This window comes from Elephantulus edwardii, unplaced genomic scaffold (assembly GCF_000299155.1).
Source record: "Elephantulus edwardii isolate Elephantulus edwardi_28Jun2011 unplaced genomic scaffold, EleEdw1.0 scaffold00179, whole genome shotgun sequence".
In the NCBI taxonomy this organism is placed as follows: domain Eukaryota; kingdom Metazoa; phylum Chordata; class Mammalia; order Macroscelidea; family Macroscelididae; genus Elephantulus; species Elephantulus edwardii.
In genome coordinates this window covers 1,211,550-1,232,569 of record NW_006399929.1, presented here as the reverse complement: position 1 = coordinate 1,232,569, position 21,020 = coordinate 1,211,550, and the positions used below count along the sequence as shown (strand labels likewise).

Below are 21,020 nucleotides of genomic sequence, written 5' to 3'. Positions count from 1 at the left end.
AAGAAAAAAAAAAAAAGAAAACCAATGCCTTTAAACTGTGGTACTGGAGAAAAGTATTAACAACTACACCATGGCCTGCCTGCCAAAAGAACAAACAAAATTGTCTTAAAGGAAGTATAATCAGTATGTTCTTTAAAGTCAAGAATGGTGAAACATTACACTTAGTTGGAGCATTTTGTTAGGAGGGGTGACTGTAATGGGTTTGAGCATGGCAGAGACAGTGAGGATGCTACAGAATATGACAAAGATTCGATCTGTTACTCATAGGGTTGAAATGAATCACAGGCAATTTGAAAGCACCTATCATCAAAAGGAAGCCATGAGATCCTAGCTAAAATATTAAAATTAGAAACTCTTTGCCTTAAAGTCAATTCCAACTCACAGTCACTTGTCCTGTGATGTAGAGGACCAAGTACACACAGCTGTCCCATAAGGTTTCCAAAGTTGTAAATTTCCATGGAGGCAAATTACTAATATATCTTACTACAGTGAAAGAGCTAGTAGGTTCATACTTCCAACTTTTCAGTTAGCAATTCAGTATTTGACCACTGTACTACCAAAGCTAGCCATTTAGAATTTCTGCTAAAGAAGGAGGAAGAAAAATTACATGCTGTCAGTCTTCTGAAAATTACTGGAAACGTGAAGTGCAAGTGAAGTTAAACTAAAATTATAAACTATCAGTTTTTCTTGAACATACCATGGACTGCTAAGAAAAGAAATCGATCTGTCTTGGAGAGGGTGAAACCAAGTCTCTCCTTGGAAACTAGGATTTTGAAGTTCTGGCTCACTTACTTTGGCATATGGCCAAGAGAGATGAGTCCTTGGAGAAGGACCACATGCTCGGAAACGTGGACGGACAGTGCAGGAGAGGAAGACCCAGGATGAGATGAATTGATATAGTAACTATGGCAATGGGAGTTGTTAGTGAGACTGGCTCAGGACAGGGAAGGGTTCAGAGATGCTATACAGAGGGTTACTATACGTCACAAGCAACTCAACATAACAACAGTAACATACTGTGATAGGTTTGGAAGCAGGAGTGGCATCTATTTTTAAACAGCATGCCTCCGGAAACTCTCTGAACTTTGATAAATGTCGATAGTTGTAGAGGAGCTTCAGGCCTTTTGTTCAAAGAGTCACTCAACTCGAAGGCAATCAACAATAACCAGTTTTTCTAATTTAAAAGAAGTGTTTCCTATTTGCTTGATTTTGAAAAGGCTTTATTCCAGCATGTCTTTTAGATTAATAGTCAAATACTCAGTTAGGATGCCTGTTCTAGAGGCTTCAGGGAAAATCCTCAGGAATACTATGAAGTAACAACTGCCAAAAATGAATGAGTTTCCAAAACTACCTTAAGTCAAGGAAATATTGGTCAATAAATGTAAAGAATATATTTTTATTTCTCTGTGCCTACCACAAGAGTTGCTGACACCCTCTATTGGTTAGTACAATAAACACATTAAAGAGTCACGTAAATAATGTCTCCCTACTTGTGTGAGTGTGTGCATGCATACTCCACACAGTCTCAAGCTACCATCTAGATATAAGACAAACACTAAATTATTATGTAATGAGGCTATTCAACAAATCCCAAACACAAAAATCCTAATTAGCTTTATACTTGTCATAAATCATTAAGCCAATTTGTTGCACTCTCGACATTTACAGCTTATAATCTTTTCGGAAAATTAATTAAGTCTTTATTGGTAGAACTAGCTTCTTCTTGAAATAACAAGTAGCTCTTTAGTAAAAGAACTCTTTCCAGCCATGATTACTTCTAATAATGATTTCAAACTAAGAAAAAATAAAGATTTAAATGTTCTAGTTTCACCGTCACAACAGCAAAACAAAGTTATAATAAAACTTTACCTCTTCATATCTCATTTCTTCTATCATTTGCATAATATTAATAAAATGATGGCATCGCTCTGAATGGTCAACTTGATGAGTAGGAAGAGGATGATCCTGCCACACTCTCCATTCAGACAGAGAGAGTTGACGAACTCCAATGGTTGGTTCTTGAGTCTTGATTAAAGAGTTGAAAAATAATAGTGATTAAGCCAAATAACATACTGAGATTTCAAACAAACATACACACAAATCCCAGAAAACATGTTTAAACATAATCTTAAATAACTGAAGATTACTTAGTTATTTTCAATTAAAATATCAGAAGGAAAAAAAGAAAATTTCTATGCTCTAAAGGTGTCCTTTAAAGTATGTTTTTAGTATAATTTATGAATGGTCTACTTTTTCCATTCAATTTACATTGTACAATCAAATAAAAAAAAATCATAAACCCTTTGTAATACTCTTATTGTCTACTGCCAATTTTTATGCTCCCTGTTAGTGAATAAAATATAAATCTGATAGCCATATAATTTAAGCAAAAGTATGTTTTCAAAGAAATCTTGAGATTGTTTTCCAACAATGTAGGCACAAATGTAAAACTTGAACAATTCTAATGACTTGCATTAGATTTACCAATTATTTGTTTATAATAAGCATGTAATAAAACCAAGTTTAAAGTTCTAACTCTATTTCCAAAAAGAAAAAGAAAAAACAATTGTACAAAGATGATCATGATAGTACTATTTTTATAAAAGCATAATATTGAAGAACACATTAGATAAACAGCCAAGCAAATTTACACTACATATTGGTAAGATTAATTACATCAATATGTACCAAATTTCTACACAAATAATGCAGACCTTTTGCAGTTGTTTAGCAACTACCTCTACCCTCAAGTTATTTTCATCAATACCTGCTTTCCAATTTTTTTTACATGTTGTTGAAAAAACATCACTATGGGATGTTTTACTTATGGGATATACAACATCATTAAGGAAACCAACTCATCGTAGATATGTACTATATGCATAGAAACATAACATAGTTATATTGAAGAAAGTAGTAGGGATCACAACAAATTGAAATTAAAATTTATAAACTTGGACTTTTAAAAATTATTAAATTTATATTATTAAATTAAAAAATAATTATTTCTTAGTCTACTTCCTTTTTTTAAGTATATTAATTAGCATTCTCATCACAAGCACTTTTACTCTTACAGCTATTACATAACTGTTGTAAAGAGCATCTGAAAACACGTCCAACTTACTGGCTTGAATTCCTCATTTTGTAAAGATGGGAAATGAATTTGAGGTAAAGTGATCTCCTTAATTTCATCACTGTCTCTTAATCTATAAAATCTGGTCCATAATTTAAATTCTTCTTCTGATAAGGACCAATCTCTCTTTGAGTTATTTTGCTTCATTCCTAAAAGTTAAAAATAATGTTTTTTTTTAAAAAACTTGCAAGCACAAAGTACATACTATCAATGCAAGTAATCTACACATTTACCTGATCCTATTGCTCAAAACTATTATTCTTCATATAAAACTACTCCTGCTTCTATAAATCTCTGTACCTTCTTTCATTTCTTCAAAAGCACTAGTGTGGCCTTCAGTCTAGGAGCTAACTTCTTTATAGAAAATTGATTAACAGAACAGGGCCAGACAGAATGGCTCTCTGTTCTTGATTTCCTTCGTATTCTCTGAATTTTTATCAACCTGACAGAAGCAGAGTCAGATAATCTACTAATGAAAATCAGTATGAAGATTCAATCACAACAGAACTGGGAAGCTTTTCTGAAGCCAAGACTAAAAAGGTTTTTTAGCCTAGATTTAAAAAAATGAAAGAGAAAAGGGGTTAGATGGAACAGAGACACCATATTAAAAATAGAATAAGGTATATTTAATACATATTAACAATTTAATCTTTTCATAATGTGCACAAAGGAAAATTAACAAACGTAGAATGTGAACAATAAGGTGCTGCTTTCTTATATGAGGACAAGTTATTGTTATTCTTAAAAATCTAGATGTAAAATATTTTAACTGGTTGGAAATAAATAGCATAAACTTTCTTTCTGTCTTTGAAATATTAATAAATTGCTTATAATGTACATTATAATCTGGTTTAGTTTGTTAGATAATGAAAGAAATATCTTTTACACATCTTATTGGGAGGTTTTCCGGGTTGGCACAATATTTTCAATTCCCTCCTCCTCCCCCCACCCTGAGATACTGGCTTTCTATCACTCTCTGTGAGGGAGGTCTAGTGGCTTAGTGGAACTGTGCTACCAACACAAGGTATGTGGTTCAAATTGACCAGCTGCTCCAATGAAGAAAGATAGGCAGTCTTCTCTGAATTCTGTTTGTTCAGCACACAGAATGAACAAGTATGGAGAAAGGATACAACCCTGACATACACTATGCATGAGCAATATCATTAATATCACATTCAAGCAAGATTCTGCTGAAGATTATCCAAAAATTACTGGAACAAGTACATCAGCAGAGAACTGCCTGAAGTGCAGGCTGGGTTTAGAAGAGGCTGTGGTACTAGGGATATAATAGATAATGTTAGATGAATCTTGACTGAAAGCGGGGAGTACCAGAGGAATGTCTATCTGTGTTTCATTGACTATGCAAAGACATTTGACTGTGTGGATCATAACAAACTATGGCTGACTCTGAGAAGAATGGGTATCCCAGAACAGTTGATTGTGCTGATATGAAACCTATACTTGGACCAGGAAGTAATCGTCAGAACAGACCAAACAAATACTGCATGGTTCAAAATTGGGAAGGGTATAAGCCAGGGATGTATCCTATCTCCATACCTTTTCAATCTTTATGAAGAACAGATTATCCAGGAGGCTGGGCTCTATAAGGAGAAATGTGGCATCAGGATTATAGGAAGGAAGCCTCGTTAACAATCTGCATTATGTAGATGACACAACCCTGCTTACTGAAACTGAGGAGGAACTGAAGCGCTTGCTGCAGAAGGTCAAGGACTGTAGCCTTCAATATGGTTTGAAGCTCAACATCAAGAAAATAGAGATTCCCACCACTGGGCCAACTGACAGCATCATGACAGATAGTGAAGAGATTAAGATTGTCAACAGCTTTAGTTTGCTTGGCTCCACAATCAACACTCTTGGTACCAGCAGCCAAGAAATCAAAAGACAAATTACAATGGGAAAGTTCTGCTGTCAGAGACCTTTTCAAAGTACTGAAGAGGAACAATGTCAGTCTAGAGGCTAATGTGCACATGATCCAGGCCATGGTCTTCACAGTTACTTACTATGTATCAGAAAGTTGGAAAATTACTAGGGATGATAGAAGGAAAATTGATGCCTTTGAGCTGTGGTGCTGGAGAAGAGTACTGAATATACCGTGGACTGCTAGGAGAACAAACAGGTTCATCCTAGAAACAGTGAGACCAGGTTGCTCCTTGGAGGCAAGGATTCTGAAGTTCCGTCTGACATACTTTGGACATGTTGCAAGCAGGGACCTGCCCTTGGAGAGGGACATCATGCTTGGAAGGTTGGAGGGACGGCGCAGGAGAGGAAGACTCTCAATGAGATGGATTAATTCAGTAACTGGGGTAATGGGGTGGGTGTGTCAGAGACAATGAGATTGGCACAGGACAGAACAGGATTTAGGGCTGTGGTACATAGGGTCACTGAGTCACGGGCAACTCAATGGCACATAACAACAACGGTGTACACTTGTTCTGTCTGGACAACTGCTGCTTGGTCTAGCATAATTAAGTGTTCTGGGATTCCCATTCTTTTCAATGTTAGCTAAAATTTGATGTGATCCACACAAACAAATACCTTTGCATAGTCAATAAAACAAAAGTAAACATGTTTTTGGCATTATCTGCTTTTAGACAAAATCCATTGCTGATTTAGACATCAGCAATGATATTCCTCATTTCATAACTATTTTTTTTTGCCTTTGTATATTTTATTTTTGGAAGGAGGAGTGGCATCCACTTCCTTAATAGCTTGCCTCCGGAAACCCTATGAACCTGGAGAGAGGATGAAAGGCACCCACGTGTCGAGGACTCTGCTTCATAGGGTTGCTATGACTTACCTGTGACTCAACGGCACTTAAAAACAACAACATATTTTATTTTTATTGAACAATGTGAGAATTATGCTACATTATAGGGAAACAATAGGTAGAAAAGTGATTGATTAACATCCATTGGGAAAGGCTTGCTTAGATGTGGAGCTCCCATCTTCTCTCCTATGCTATCATGTGGTCAGTGAAAAAAAGGCTTAAGTGGGTAATTAAAGGCATCAACTGGGTAACTCCATATGAGGGAACTTTTGTCAACATTAACAAAGCTCACACTGCCACTGTTAAATCAACACATACACCAATCCTTTTCAGAGGACTGGGGAGGTGGTCAAGAGATTGTATCTATCATTCTCCTTTACATATAAAAGAAGAAATGTATCTGCAGACATGATCACTTGGCTCTTTCTCCCTAACTTAGAATCCTTCCACACTCTCACAGCCCAGTCCAAAGATTCCTTCACATCTAACTTCCAGTATTGTTTTCCAGAGGCAAAGGTTTCAATTCCCCATGAAGCAAAGCAGTGAGATCATTCTAAATTATAAGTACATCTTCAAGTTCAGAGTCATCATATGCCTTCAAAATTTTTACATCTTCAAACAACATGATATCCTAACTTCACAGCTGCTTTTGAATCAAACTTGAATTTTGGGCAGTTCCCCATTATTTGACAATCTTCAGCAAGATTTTCTTTTACTTGCATGTGGTATTAATGATTTTTTGTTATAATTTCCACACTGTTGGATCACCTTTTGGGGAAAATGAAAACAAATACATATCTTTTCCAGTAAGCTGACGAACTAGCTTTCTATATCCAAATTTCTTTTTTTTTTATTAATTTTAATGAACATTTACAGAGACCTTAGATTTCCATTCATTCATTATTGCATTTTTCTCCCTGCCGACCGCCCCCACCCTCGTTCTCTTTGAAAAGTAAAAGAAAAATTCCTTCATTGTTATACAATCCCTCCCCCAAAGTGAACTCCACTGTGTAGCCTTCATTCTGGACTCCTGTCATGATAATAATACCTAATCATATATTGCTTTGAAACAGTTCTCTCTCTAATCTGTTTGCATGCAGTATACATGCCCATCTTTCTCAGTCTCCCCTCAACCCCGTTTTACAACCCGTTTTACAACAGTGGCACTATGCAATATTTGTCCTTTTGAGACTGAGATATTTCACTCAGTATAATGTCCTCCAGGGTCATCCATTTTGAATAATACTGCATGAGTTTCCTTGTTTTTCACTACAGTATAGTAAGCCATTGTGTGAATATACCAGAGCTTCTCTATACATCTGTTTGTTGATGGGCACTTTGGTTTTTTCCAACTCTTTGTTATTGTGAATAAAGCTGCAGTGAATATGGGTGTACATATATCTGCTTGAGTGACAGTTATGGTTTCTTTGGGGTATGTTCCCAGTAGTGGAATTGCTGGGTCAAATGGTATATCTATATCTATTTGCAACTTTTTGAGAAAGCGTCATACAGCCTTCCAAAGTAGCTGCACCATTTTACATTCCTACCAACAATGAATAAGGGTTCCAGTTTCTTCACAACCTCACCAGCATTTGATGTTTGCTGTTCCGTTAAATCTTGCTATTCTTACTGGGATGAGATGATATTTCATAGTTGTTTTGATTTGCATTTCTCTTAGAACCAGGAATTTTGAACATTTCTTCATGTGTTTGTTTGCCATCTGAATGTCTTCTTTGATGAAGTGTCTGTTCACATCCTGTTCCCATTTTTCAATTGGGTTATTTACGTTTATCTTGTTGTGGTCTCAAGCATTTTATAAATTCTAGATATAAGTCCATTATCTGACATGTCATTACCAAATATTTTTTCCAGTCTGTGGCTTCACTTTTTACCCTGTTGGAGAAGTTTTTGGATGTGCACTGTCTTCTAAATTCCTTAACGTAATCTAATGAGCATGTCTAGGGCTCCATTTGTTTGTAGAAACAATCAGTTAGTATACTGTCAATTCATGGAGACTTAAGACTTATCTTAAGTGCACCTTGAACTTCTTCCTTCAGCACTACTAGTTCTTAACTGCATGCTACTTCTTGAAATGGTTCAGTATTGATCAATTCTTTTTTGTACAATGACTTTTTGTATTCTTTCTATCTTCTTTTGGTGCTTTCTGCATCAATATTTTTCCCATAAAAATCTTCAATATTGCAGCTCAAGGTCTAAATTTGGTTTTCAGATCTTTCTGTGAGAGAAATGCCAACCTTTTGTTTTTTCTAAACTCATGTTTTGGCTCATTTCATTATAATATTTTGTTTAGTCTTTTGCTGCCCTTGTTCAGTTCTCTTTATTTATCATTTATTCCCATTGTTTTGGCTTCATTACATTTAAAAGCAATTTTCAAAATATCTTCTTTTTATTTTTACGTCAGACAGGTATTGTGCTCATTTTGTAAGAAGGCTTAAGCGTGGTACAGGTCATAAAAAAGCATGAACACCCAATCATCATGCTCATGAACCAGAAAAATATCAGTCAAAATCTCTTCTGATATCCATTTTAGTCTTTTCTTTCTAAAAGGTAATAACCTTTTGCTTTATTCACAGATGTTATCCTTGATGTTATCCAACAACTCATCTGGTCTTCAGTCACTAGCGTTCAATGCATCAAATCTATTCTTAAAACAGTTTTTAAATTCAGGTGGAATAGACTCAAGGTCACCTTTTGATGCTTGTGCACTTGTTTTAATTTTCTTCAGCTTCAATTTGAACCTGCACATGAGTTGATGGTGTGTTTCAGAGTCAGCCACTGATTTTGTTTTGACTGCTGATATTGAGTCTCTCCACTACTCATTCCACAGATCTAGTCATTCTGAGTTCAGGTGAGATTCACATGTATAGCCACCATTTGTAATTTTTTTTAAAATATGTTCAATGAATAAATCATTAACTACACAAAAGTTGGAAATTGTGAAAAATTTCATTTTATTTGGATCCATAGTCAACATCCATGGTGGTGGCTATTGTTATGTGCCATCAAGCCACTTGTGACTCAGAGTGACTCTATGTACAACAGTTTTGAACCCTGCTCTAACCTTAGCTAACTTTATTGTCTCTGACATACCTACCCCCATTACCCCAGACTCTGAGTCAATCCATCTCATCAAGGGTCTTCCTCTTTTTTTTTTTAAATAAACCAACAACTGTGTTGTTGTTGTGTACTGTAGGGTTGAAACTGATCCATAGCTGACCCTCTAGAGGTTTTTCAGGAGCTGTTAATCATATGGGAATAGATTACCCATCTTCTCCTATGGAGCAGCTGTTGGCCTCGAACCACGTGCCTTTGGGACTGTAGTGCAGTTTCCTGGAACTAGGCCACCAGAGCTCCAGAGAGTCTTCCTCTCTTGCTCTATTTCTCCACCCATGGTCTGGTGATGTCCTTCTCCAAGGACTGGTTCCTACTTGCAACATGCCCAAAGTTTGTCAGATGAAGCTTCAGAATCCTTGCCTCCAAGAAACAGCCTCTCTAGAACAAAGCTGTTTGCTCTAGGAGTCTATGGTATATTCAATATTCTTCTCCAGCACCACAACTCAAAGGCATCAATTCTCCTTCTATCATGCCTAGACATTGTCCACCATTCTGATGCATAGCAAGTAACTGTGAAGACCATGGCCTGGATCAGGTGCACATTAGCCTCCAGACTGACAATGGTCTTCAGTACTCTGGAGAAGTCCCTGACAGTAGATTTTCCCAGTGCAATTCGTCTTTTGATTTCCTGGCTGCTGGTACCAAGAGTGTTGATTGTGAAGCCAAGTAAACTGAGACTGTTAAAAAATCTAAATCTTTGCGTTCTGGTGGCCTAGTGGCAAGAAGTTTCACTATAATCCCAGAGGCATTCAGTTCAAATCCACCAGATGCTCTGCTGGAGAAGAAAGGGCAATCTCCTCCTGTACCAGTAAGATCCAATTTGATGGTACACACACACAAAATAGTAAAATAAAATTAAAAAAAAAAAATCTAAATCTTTTCACCATCTATCATGATGCTGCCAGTCAGCCCAGTGGTAGCAACAGTCAAATCAAAATATGTATTGCATTGGAGAAATCTGCTCTCTAGGACCTCTCTAAAGTGCTAAACAATATCAGTTTAAAGACTATTGTGCACTTGATAGAAGTCTAAATATTTTCAAATGCTTTCTATGCATATGAAAGTTGGACAATGAATAAAGAGGACAAAAGAAGAATCATTGCCTTTGAACTGTGGTATTAGAGAAGAATAACTGGCAGAAGAACAAACAAATCTGTCTTAGAAAAAGTGCAGTCAGGGTGCTTCACAGAGGTTAGGGTGTTGAAACTTTGTCTTACATACTTTGGGCATGTTATCAAGATGGGTCAGTTTCTGGAAAAAGACATCATTCTGGGAAAGGTGTCAGGTCAAAGAAAAGACCCTTAACAGGATGGATTAACATAATGATTATAACAATGGGCTCCAACATGTCAGAGTTGTAAGCATGGCACAAGATAAGACAAGTTCCCAAGCTGCTGTTCACAGAGTCACTATGAGTCATAATCAATGTGAGGGTACATAACAACAACAACATAAGAAAAAGTAGAGAACTTACGCTGCATGTTCCATGAAGGCTTCTCAGGTTCATAGTCTGGAAGTGTGATGAACATTTTGTGTAATTTTGGAGTGATTCTATCAGGAATCATTCGTGGACTTCTTTGGTAAAAATGAAGAACTTTCCTGTTACCTGAAACAGCTTTATAAATACTTCTTTTGTTGGACTGGCTTTGATTATAAGTCTACAAACAGATATCAAATGTTAAATTACATTATTTCTACAGTAAACATTTAGCCATAACAAGTAGCTATATTCTATTAATTTTCTATTTCTTCTCATAATAGTAATCCCTGAAGTACTTAAATACTCAGAAAACAAGATTTCTGCTTACTGATTTTAAAATATATCAGTAAGTCCATTAGATGAATTATTGATGAAAATATTATTTTTAAATCCATTGTTATAAAATATCACCTCAGTAACCAAATTGTATAATCTATTTATTTAATTTCTTATTGTTTTGAATAAGGTTGATATTTTGCTTAAAAATATATTTTAAAAAAATTAATTTCCTTATTTCAGCATCTTACTTCATTTCTCTGCATTTCACTCATCCAGTAAGAAAAGCATCACTCATCCATACACAAATGTTAGCAGAATTAAAGAACATAATGCATATAAAAGCTCTTAAATATAGAGAAGTACAAAATAAGTGCTCATTAAATGTGTGTCATTACATAAGGGATTTTGTAAATTACATGAAAAGTCTTAGGGAAAAACAATTCATTATTCAGGATGATATTAAAGGTATACAAAAAATACTAAGTCACTTTTTAGAAAATGTTACAGCAAATTAGGTAGTCTATACAATAAAGCTATTTGTATTAGGCCGCTGAACCAGTCCCACTGAGTTACAAAAGTTAGTAAACTTTAGGTAACAAACATGAAGCATATCATCCTAGATAAGCAAAAAGTATAATTCAAATGTCCTGTGATTCTAAATAACAAGAGCAAATTTATCTGTAAAAGGCAAGAAAATAAATGTACTTGAAGAACTGTAGGTCACACATTGTATCCAGAGCATATTGTTTGCCTTTATTTTCCCCCCAAGACCTTAAAAAGTAAAAACCACTATAGTTTTTAAAAATTAACAAATAGGTCAGCTCTGGTGGCCTAGTGGCAAGAAGCTACACTGCAATCTCAGAGGTGAGCAGTTCAAATCCACCAGATGCTCTGCTGGTGAAGGAGGGACAATCTCCTCCTATACCAGTACACACACAAAACAAACTTAAAAATTAAAAAAATAAAATATAAAAAATTTTAAAAGTAACAAACAAAGGAACAGGCTTAAAAAGGACAAAAAACTATAACATAAAGAAATATACATTAATTTGGTGGATTTGAACTGTGGTGCTGGAGAAGAGTATTGAGAGTACCATGGCCAGGTTGCTCCTTGGAGACAAGGATTCTGAGGCTCCGTCTAACATACTTTGGACATGTTGTAAGGAGAGACCAAGGACATCATGCTTGGGAGGGTGGAGGGACAGCGCAGGAAGGGAAGGCCCTCTGAGGTGGAGTGATTCAGTGACTGGGGTAATTGGGATGGGAGTGTCAGAGACAGTGCGATTGGCACAGGACAGAGCGGAGTTTAGGGCTGTTGTACATAGGGTCGCTATGAGTCGCAAGTGACTTGATGGCACATAACAACAACAACAACATAGTAATAGGTCTTTAAATGAATATAATAGTACTAAAATGTGTGTCTTTAGATGAAAAAAAAATGTGAAATTTAATCTGGGCAAAAATCTCCTAATTACAAGAATAGTTAGAATCTAGTAGAAAAAGAATAGGGAGAAATCAACCACAATTACCTAACAAAAAAATGTTATGCCCTTTGAGTATTAAACAAGAATAAGTATTTGTTTTTTGGCCATATTTTTCAAACATTAAATATAAAATCATGTTTCTACAAGTGTACTTACACGCTCTTCTCGCCCTTCAGAAAGGATAATGACAATCCTGCCTTGACGTTTGCGGCCTGTTCTACCCATTCGTTGCACAAGACGAATTGGGCTTTTTTGAGCATCAAAACATATTATAAGATCAACTTCTCCTATATCCAAGCCTTCTTCACCAACACAGGTAGAAACTAATGTGTTATAACCACCATCACGAAATTTTTTCACTACCTAAAATAAAAATAAGTCAAAATCAACTAGATACTAAGATGCACCTGATTCAAGCCATAGTCTTCGCAATTACTTGCTATGCATCAGAAAGCTGGACAATGACTAGGGATAATAGAAGGAAAATTGATGCCTTTGAGCTGTGATGTTGAGAAGAGTATTGAATATACCATGGACTGCCAGGAGAATAAACAAGTTCATCCTAGAGAGAGTAAAACCAGACTGCTCCTTGAAGACAAGGATTCTGAGGCTTCATGTGACATACTCTGGGCATGTTGCAAGTAGGAACTAGTCCTTAGAGAGGAACATCATGCTTGGGAGGGTGGAGGGACAGTGCAAGAGAAGACCCTTGATGAGATGGACTAACTCAGTATCTGGGGTAAAGAAGGTAGGCATATCAGAGACAAAAAGGTTGGCATAGGCTAGAACAGAGTTCAGGGCTGTTGTACAAAGGGTTGTTATGAGTTGTAAGCAACTTGTCTGCACATAACAGCAACAACTATTTTAAGAATTATAAATAAAAATGTTTTCACTCTCCCTAAAATGGTGACATTAGATTAAAAATCAGGATCACAAAATAGGAAAGGGGGTCATAAAATGACATTATAACCCAAAAATGATCATAGGAAAAACAAAAGGAGGATCCTAATTTCTTTGCCTTAATGATCGTTATGATGTCCAAATGGTTTGCTAACAATTTGCATTGTTTGGTCTATCTTATGTTTGTTATTTTAGCACCAACTGAAAAAGAGGTAAAGGGCAAGTAAATAAACCTAGGGTAATTATTTCCACTTACTATATCCTAGCCCTAAATGTATCTTAGTAACCTAATGCAGTAACATATATCTAAAATAAAAAAATGTTTTATTACTCCTAAAAATGAAATCTTACCTTTTATACTGCCACTGCAGGATTTCTCTCTGATCAGTTTAATGAAACTACAATAGCATGAGAATGAGTTAAAGAAATAGTCATGAAGCAAAAACTTCCTAAAGCCTAGACTTTGTTCCCAATTTCTCTGAGCCTCAGTTTCTATATATTTAGATATCAACATCAATTTTGCAAGTTCATATACAGAAAAGTGGTGATGGTAGTAATTAAATTACAATGTGAATGAATGGATAGAGAATAAGAGCAAAAAACTAAAAGATGGTGTTCCAGAGGAATCAATAACACTCTGGGTTAATGCCTTTATGAATGTTTACTAAAATAAAAAAATGGCTAAACAAAACAGATAACATGAATGATGGCTATTAGATCCACTATATAATAAGTAAACTTCAGGAGAAAATTTAGGGGAGTAGACACAAAAAAGAATAATGAATTCTACCATATCACAAAAAAGTTATGGACACATCATGAAAGACCATAAGGGCCTTTCAAGCTCAAATATCCTACAACTTTATCAGTACGAAGAATAATTGAAACAAAATTATTTTCATATGTGAAAAGCTAAAATGGTTTATAATAATCACTATGTATGAAAACATGTTCTATAAAGGATATCATTCTAAATCTGGAAAAAAATTGTTACTACCCTCAACAACCCAATAAAAGAGATAGATATTATCATACAAATTCATTATATAAAGAAACTGAGGATCTGAGACATTAAGCTGTATGTCTTAATTCTAACTAATGTTATCATCAGCATGTGCATTTACATCTGACTGAAATGCCACATAATTTTAATCCTTAAACTAGTTCTATTATCTAAAGTAACCACTTTAATAACAGAATATAAATCTACATGTTAAACTTAACAGTTTAATATGTTATATTTTTAACATTTCCAGTAGCACTAGTCAAAAATTTTCCCTCAACACAGAATACTATAGTACAGAGAAAACCAATGATCATAATTGAAAGTTAAGAATAGTTCATTTCCTTTTGGAATCTGCAATAACATTAAGCCAAGAAAAGAATGACCTAATATTACCTGTATGTAGATTAATAAAACAGATGTCCTTTTTTGCCCAGATCAAGAAAAAAAAAAAAAAAACAAAAAAGGGCCACGGTGCTAGAGATGCAAAAAAACAGGAATGTCAAATACTTCCTTTTTGTTAACTAGTAAACATAAAGTAAACTGTTACCTATTTGCCCAAGATTTATATAAATCTATCTAGAGTTTGGAAAACATAAACCAGAAGTTATTTCATTAACACTTTTTTTTCTCTACTACATTAACTAGATAGTCTTATATAACTATTCTCTAAGTATAATTTCTTCACATTAAATCCTTGGTTTTGTGTTGTCTGTCTATACAGCTAAATACAGCTAAAGGCTTCCAATAAATGAATATTAGATTAATAAATAGATTAATATTAGATTTTTCCCTGTAAAATAATTTACACAATATCATGGGTATATACATTTGAAGCAATCATTAGCTGCTAGGACTGACACTGATAAAATCCTTTTTTCCTAGTAACAAGGATAGAAAATGTACGACTATATACCAGAAGAATCAGTCTTACATTTAACTAATGCTTTTATGAATGACTATTAAAAGAAAGCCTGAATAAAGTTACTAATATGAACATAGTCACAGTAGCTCATTTTCTAACCTACGAATTGCCATAATACTAGATTTTACAGCCTTTATAGTGAATGCTGAGAAAAAGACCGAAAAAAGGTATTGTTCTAAGTCAGAGAGTTAAATGAGTTAGCGACATAACAAGCAATATATACAGTTGCTTACTTGACACTGGAGAGTTCTGCTGGTATTCCCCTTGCCTCTGAAACTTAAAATTCCCAGTATTAAATCAACACCACCAAACTGGTCCTAATCCTATATTTCCAATCTCCACAAAGAGCACCACTATCATTCTGGTTTGGCAGGCTGAAAAATTCTAGAAGTCGTAACTCCTTTATCTTCACAATTCCAAATACAATCTATATACAACCCAGTCTTCTTAAACATCCCTCAAATCCATCTTCTTTTAAACATTTCAAGAACACTGAGCAATCTTCAGATCTTTTCTAAATGATTTTGGGTCAGGGTCACACATACAGTTAAAGACTTGGAACTTTATTCTCTTGATCCCCAATATTCTCTATACTCAAAGGCCACAACAGAATCTTCTTAAGACAAACAAGACTACATTCATTATTTCCCTTAAGGAAACAGTTAAGGCAGTCATTACAAAAATCCAAATCATCATGCACATCCATGTTTATTGCAGTATTGTTCACAATAAATAGCAAAGAGCTGGAAATAACCCAAGTGCTCATCAACAAACAAATGGATAGAGAAGCTCTGCTATCTTCACACAATGGAATATTATGTATCACTGAAAAACAAAGAACTCATGAAATATTATGCAAAATAGAGGACATCATGCTGAGTGAAATATTTAAGTCACAAAAGGGCAAATATTGCATAGGATCACTGTTGTAAAATGAGACTGACATCAGAATTGAGGAAAGACAGAAAAGGAGGGGAGGAAAGATGTATATTGCATTGAAAAAGATGAGGGAAAGAACTGTTTAAAAGAGACATATGAATGGGTATTCTTATCATTATAGAATTCCAGAGTGAAGGCTTCATAGTGGAGTAGACTTGTGGGGGGATGGATTGTATAACAATGAAAGAATTTTTCTTTCACTTTTCAAAGAGAAGAACGAACTGGAGGGGAGGGGTGAGCAGGGAGAAAAGGGTAACAATGAATGACTGGAAGCCCTAAGTCTCTGTAAACTTTCATTAAAATTAATTTAAAAGAAAAATCCAAATCATCATTCATGTCCCAGACTCTAATCCCTGCAAAGTTATAATGCTGACATAATTCCCAGAAAACAATACTTAAATCTTCTTGTTCAGAGTGAAATCTGGTCTCCTGTGAAGACACTGCTTTCCATGAAGGCTACTCTCCCTTTCATAACTCATACTGCTGGGCCTGCGGCAAGCAGATGTCCTACCTGGTTCTCTTATCACATTGAAATGTTCCTCCCCAACTCTTCATCAATGTTTTAGACCTAACATCACACAATATACCCCATAAAAACTTCTGTCTCTCCATTTGAAAGAATACTATTCCAATTCAAATCCATTTTTTAAGATTTCATTGGCAACTACAACTGTAATACATCTTCCTCTGACTTTAATCACTAGAATTAGGGCAAATCTCATGAAGGAAAGTTAGATGACCAAGTCTGACACAAACTGCAAGTTGTAGTTCACCAAGGCACTCTGCCTTATTGGCTAATAAGTCAGGGTTTTATCCCAACCCTTCAGTATAATAATCACAAACTTAGGATTCATGTTTGTTTGCTCATCTACTGAATTGCTGGCCCACTAACTTCTTTAGGGTTGATAATTCACTAGAATGACTGACAGAATGTACAGAAAGTATTATGCTTAAAATTATAGCTTATGTGTTGTGTTGTTGTTAAGTGCCGTCGAGTCACAGGCGACTCATAACGACCCTATGAACGAAAGTTCTCGACACTTGCGTGCATGACTTTCATCCTTTCTCAAGGTTCATAGGATAGCTTATGTATAAAGAAAAAAGTACAAATGAAGGAATACATAAAGCATAGTCTGAAAGGTTTCCCAATACGAGCCTCTAGTTTCTTAAAAATGTATGTGTTACCTTCCCACAATGTAAATAAAAAGAAGTCAGAGTGCATTTACTCTGGCAGTTCAAATCACCAGCTACTCTCTCTGGCAGATGTTTCAAATTAACCAGCTGCTCTTCAGGAGAAATACGGACAATCCCCTCCTATGCAATTTACAGTTCCTAAAGGGTCAGCTATAAGTTGGTTCCAACTCACTGCCACTTAATATCAATATACACATGAATGCTCATCTTAGAATAAATTGTGAAGCATGTATGAATATGAGTACTAAAAATATTTCCACTTGAAAATTTTTATCTCTATAAAAATTCTTGGAATTAGTAAATGATTATGTTACATAATTAAGATTTTGAATAAGCACCAAAAAAACTAAGGAAATAATGACTTTCAATAATATTGAAATAGGCTAAAGACAAGTCTGGGTTATCTACCTATCTTGAATAATAAAAATATTTTACTTGAAGGCAAAAAAATCTATTTTCCATTCACATATAAGTCGTATAATAGTAACAATCACACACTAAATGACTGAACCCTTTAAAGCAACTATGATCAGAATTAACATTTGGTGCTACAAGGAGGGACCAGTCGTAGGAGAGAGACATCATGCTTGGAAGGGTGGGGGGACAGTGCAAGAAAGGAAGACTCTGAATGAGAGGGATTGACTCAGTGACTGGTAGGAATATCAGACAATATGAGGTTGGCTTGAGATAGAGCAGGGTTCTGAGCTGTTGTACATAGGGTTGCTATGAGTTGCAAGAGACTTAACAGCATGTAATTAAATATATCTTCTCAGACTCTGGAAAACCTTCTGAACCTTCTTACCAGATCCAGTCTGCTTAAACATATTCATGTGAATGCAATGAGGCCTAACAGGAAAACTACAGGAAAAATGGCAAACGTTTATAATGATAAATTTTCATCTACTAATAGTCTACAGAACCAGAAAAAGATCTTTCAAATAAGACATTAAGCACATACCTAACTGTGAGTGACTAAGACGATATGCTCATTTGTTTACTGTTTGCACTTCTCAGTACAGAATTTGTCTGTCAGTTTGCTGTACTGGTGTAACTAGTGGGTTGCCATGATACTGGAAGAGATCCTACCAGTATTTCAAATGCTTGCAGAACCAACAGTGCTGGCCAGCTTCCAGTAGAGCTCCCAGATTGAGACACACTATGAAGCAGGATTGGCCATTCACTACTGCAATAACAGGCCTTAAAAACACTATGAACAGCAGAGTATTACAGGCAGCTACAATATTAGAGGCAGAGTCCAGAGAGTGACAATGGTCTCTGGTATGTAGGAGATAATAAAGATAACACAGGAAGTGGTGAGGTGGCTAGGGGTGTATTCATAGAGTCACAAAATTTGATGGATGGATGGCAAAGGAAATAAGAAAGATCTGGTGTAAAAACAATGTATACAAACTTTGTAAGTAAACCAGTATAAAATAAAAATTTTATTTGGGAAAAAAAAAGAGCAGGATAGGCCAAGGTTCAAATCTGTTATTCACAGGGTCACCAAGAGGCATACTTGAGTTGATGGCAGTTAACAACACTTAAGAGTGCAGACCTAAAGCTAATCTTTAGGAACCTGTACATAATTTCTAAAAATCAGTCTAAAATTATCCTGAATATATATTACTTATGTAACACTTAAAAATTAATGACTTGCCAGCTAAAATACCACTTTTCCCTATGATATTATTATTATTGGTTTTATAAATCATAGAAAAGCAGAAAAACTCATTATTTATTTAGAAAAGTTATTACAATGACACAAAATAGCATTATCTTTCCTGAATACTCTACAGTATGATCTTATTTAATGCTCACAGAAAACCTATTAAGTGTCTTCACAGATAAGGAAAACTTAAGCATAGAACAAAAAAAGAAATGTGTTAAAGAGCCAGGATTCCAATGTTAATAGCTTTCCAGACTCAGTCTGATTAACTATTATACTGTATATCACTCTACTTTAAAAGTTTTAAAACAACAAAGATCTTTGGGGATCTTTAGAAATATGCCTATTCTTACTACATGTTTACTATAAAATTTTCTTTATGAAGAAGCCAATTGCTAGTCAGTTAAACCAAAACAAAACAAATGGTATAAATACCAAGGTAATCAATTTTCCTTTTCATTACCTCTAGCTGCTCCTTCTGGGTAAAACCCTTCATGCTCTTCCCTGAAGAATGGCCAACGAAGGTCATTACTCTAATAACAGGCTGGTGTTGAATAAGCATTTCTGCAATTTCTTGAACACTATCTCGAAATGATGAGAAGATCATAACTCTGGTCTCGCCACATTTCTTTTCAGCAGTGTTTTTCTCTATATAACAAAAATAATTACAAATGTTTTTAAAGTACATAAAAAAGTAGAGTTCAAAAGACAATCTTGAAATTGTGTATAATTAACAATATTTTTTTGAAAAAATAATTTCAGATATCTTGATCCATTCCCGGTTTTTACCTTTCCTAGTAATTTTCAGGATCATGGTTTCTTATTTCTCAATGAAATAAAATTATAAAGAAGTAAGAATTACCTGAACCAACCTTGATTAGTTCTTTGAGTTATAATGATTTTTCTGTTATCCCTCACTGCCTTCTAAGACGGATCAAAGCAAAAAACCATAAAGCTCTAACTAATTAAAAAAAAAATTCTTCCTTTTCTTTTGTTTTCTGAATGTACTATCTCAACAGGCCATAGCATTTTGTTACTCAAATCTATTATATTTTAAGTTTCTCCACAAACAACTGTCAATTATACTCCGTCATCACAAATGGGAAGGAACTTTGGTGGCTGGTGGGTAAGGAGCTGCACTGCCAATTGAAAGGCACAAGTTCAAACCTACTTCCCAGGGAGAAACATGGGCACTCTCTTCCTGAATGTTCTAACTCAATAGCAATGAGTTTTAGAGTTTTTTTTCATCACAAAGCTGTTCTCCAAAAGCTTAGAAGGCAATTATTTTCCTGTTGTTAGGTGCCATGAAGCCAATTTAAATTATTAATAAGTCCATGAGACAGACTAGAACTTCCTCAAAAGGCCTTCTTAGGCTGTAGTAATCTTTACTTCATCTTGCTTGGCTACACAATCAACATCCACAATATGAACAGTCAAGAAATTAACAAACATACTGCACTGGGAAATCTGCTATCAAGGACTTCTCCAAAATGCTAAAGAGCAAGAATGTCAGTTTAAAGACTAAGGTGTGCCTGATCCAAGCCATAGTATTTTCTATTACTTGCTAGCTGAAAGTTGCATCAAGTTGAATAAAGATGACAGAAGAGCTGATGTCTTTGAGCTGTGGTGCTAGAAAAAAGTACTGAGTATCCTATGGACTGCCAAAAGAACAAAGCCTGTCTAGAAAGAACAGTAACCAGGTATACTTTGAAGCAGGGATGGTGACATTTGATCTCAAAAACTATAAGCATGTAGTCAAAGGGACCAGTCCTTAAAAAAGAATTTCATGCTGAAAAAGGTGGATGGTCAAAAAAAGAGAGGAAGATCCTCCAATAACATGAACTGGCACAGTGAATGTAACAATGGATTTGAGCATATTACAGATTGTGATGATAGTGCAGGAGAGAGTAAAGTTCCGGTCTGTTGTTGATTGGTTTGCTATGAATTGTAGTCAACTTGACGGCACCTAACGACAACAAAAATACCTAAGTCTGAATGCTCTAAAACTCAGATTCATGCATTTAATACCTATTTGAAATTTCCACTAAGATAACTTTTTTTCCCTTATATAATTATATTTTATTAATTTTCATA

The 21,020-nt window shown here is 35.2% G+C and overlaps 1 protein-coding gene across 1 annotated transcript in view; it reads right to left on the bottom strand.

Annotated features, from left to right (window-relative positions):
* The window catches only part of FANCM (Fanconi anemia, complementation group M), an 85,782-nt gene that overhangs the window by 37,849 nt on the left and 26,913 nt on the right, over positions 1–21,020 (bottom strand). The window contains exons 9-14 of the mRNA XM_006896013.1: positions 19,390–19,574; positions 12,456–12,662; positions 10,505–10,714; positions 9,545–9,548; positions 3,125–3,282; positions 1,870–2,025 (exon numbers count right to left, since the gene is read on the bottom strand). Of these exons, the coding sequence (XP_006896075.1) occupies positions 1,870–2,025; positions 3,125–3,282; positions 9,545–9,548; positions 10,505–10,714; positions 12,456–12,662; positions 19,390–19,574 (920 nt within the window). The remainder of the gene's footprint in view (positions 1–1,869; positions 2,026–3,124; positions 3,283–9,544; positions 9,549–10,504; positions 10,715–12,455; positions 12,663–19,389; positions 19,575–21,020) is intronic.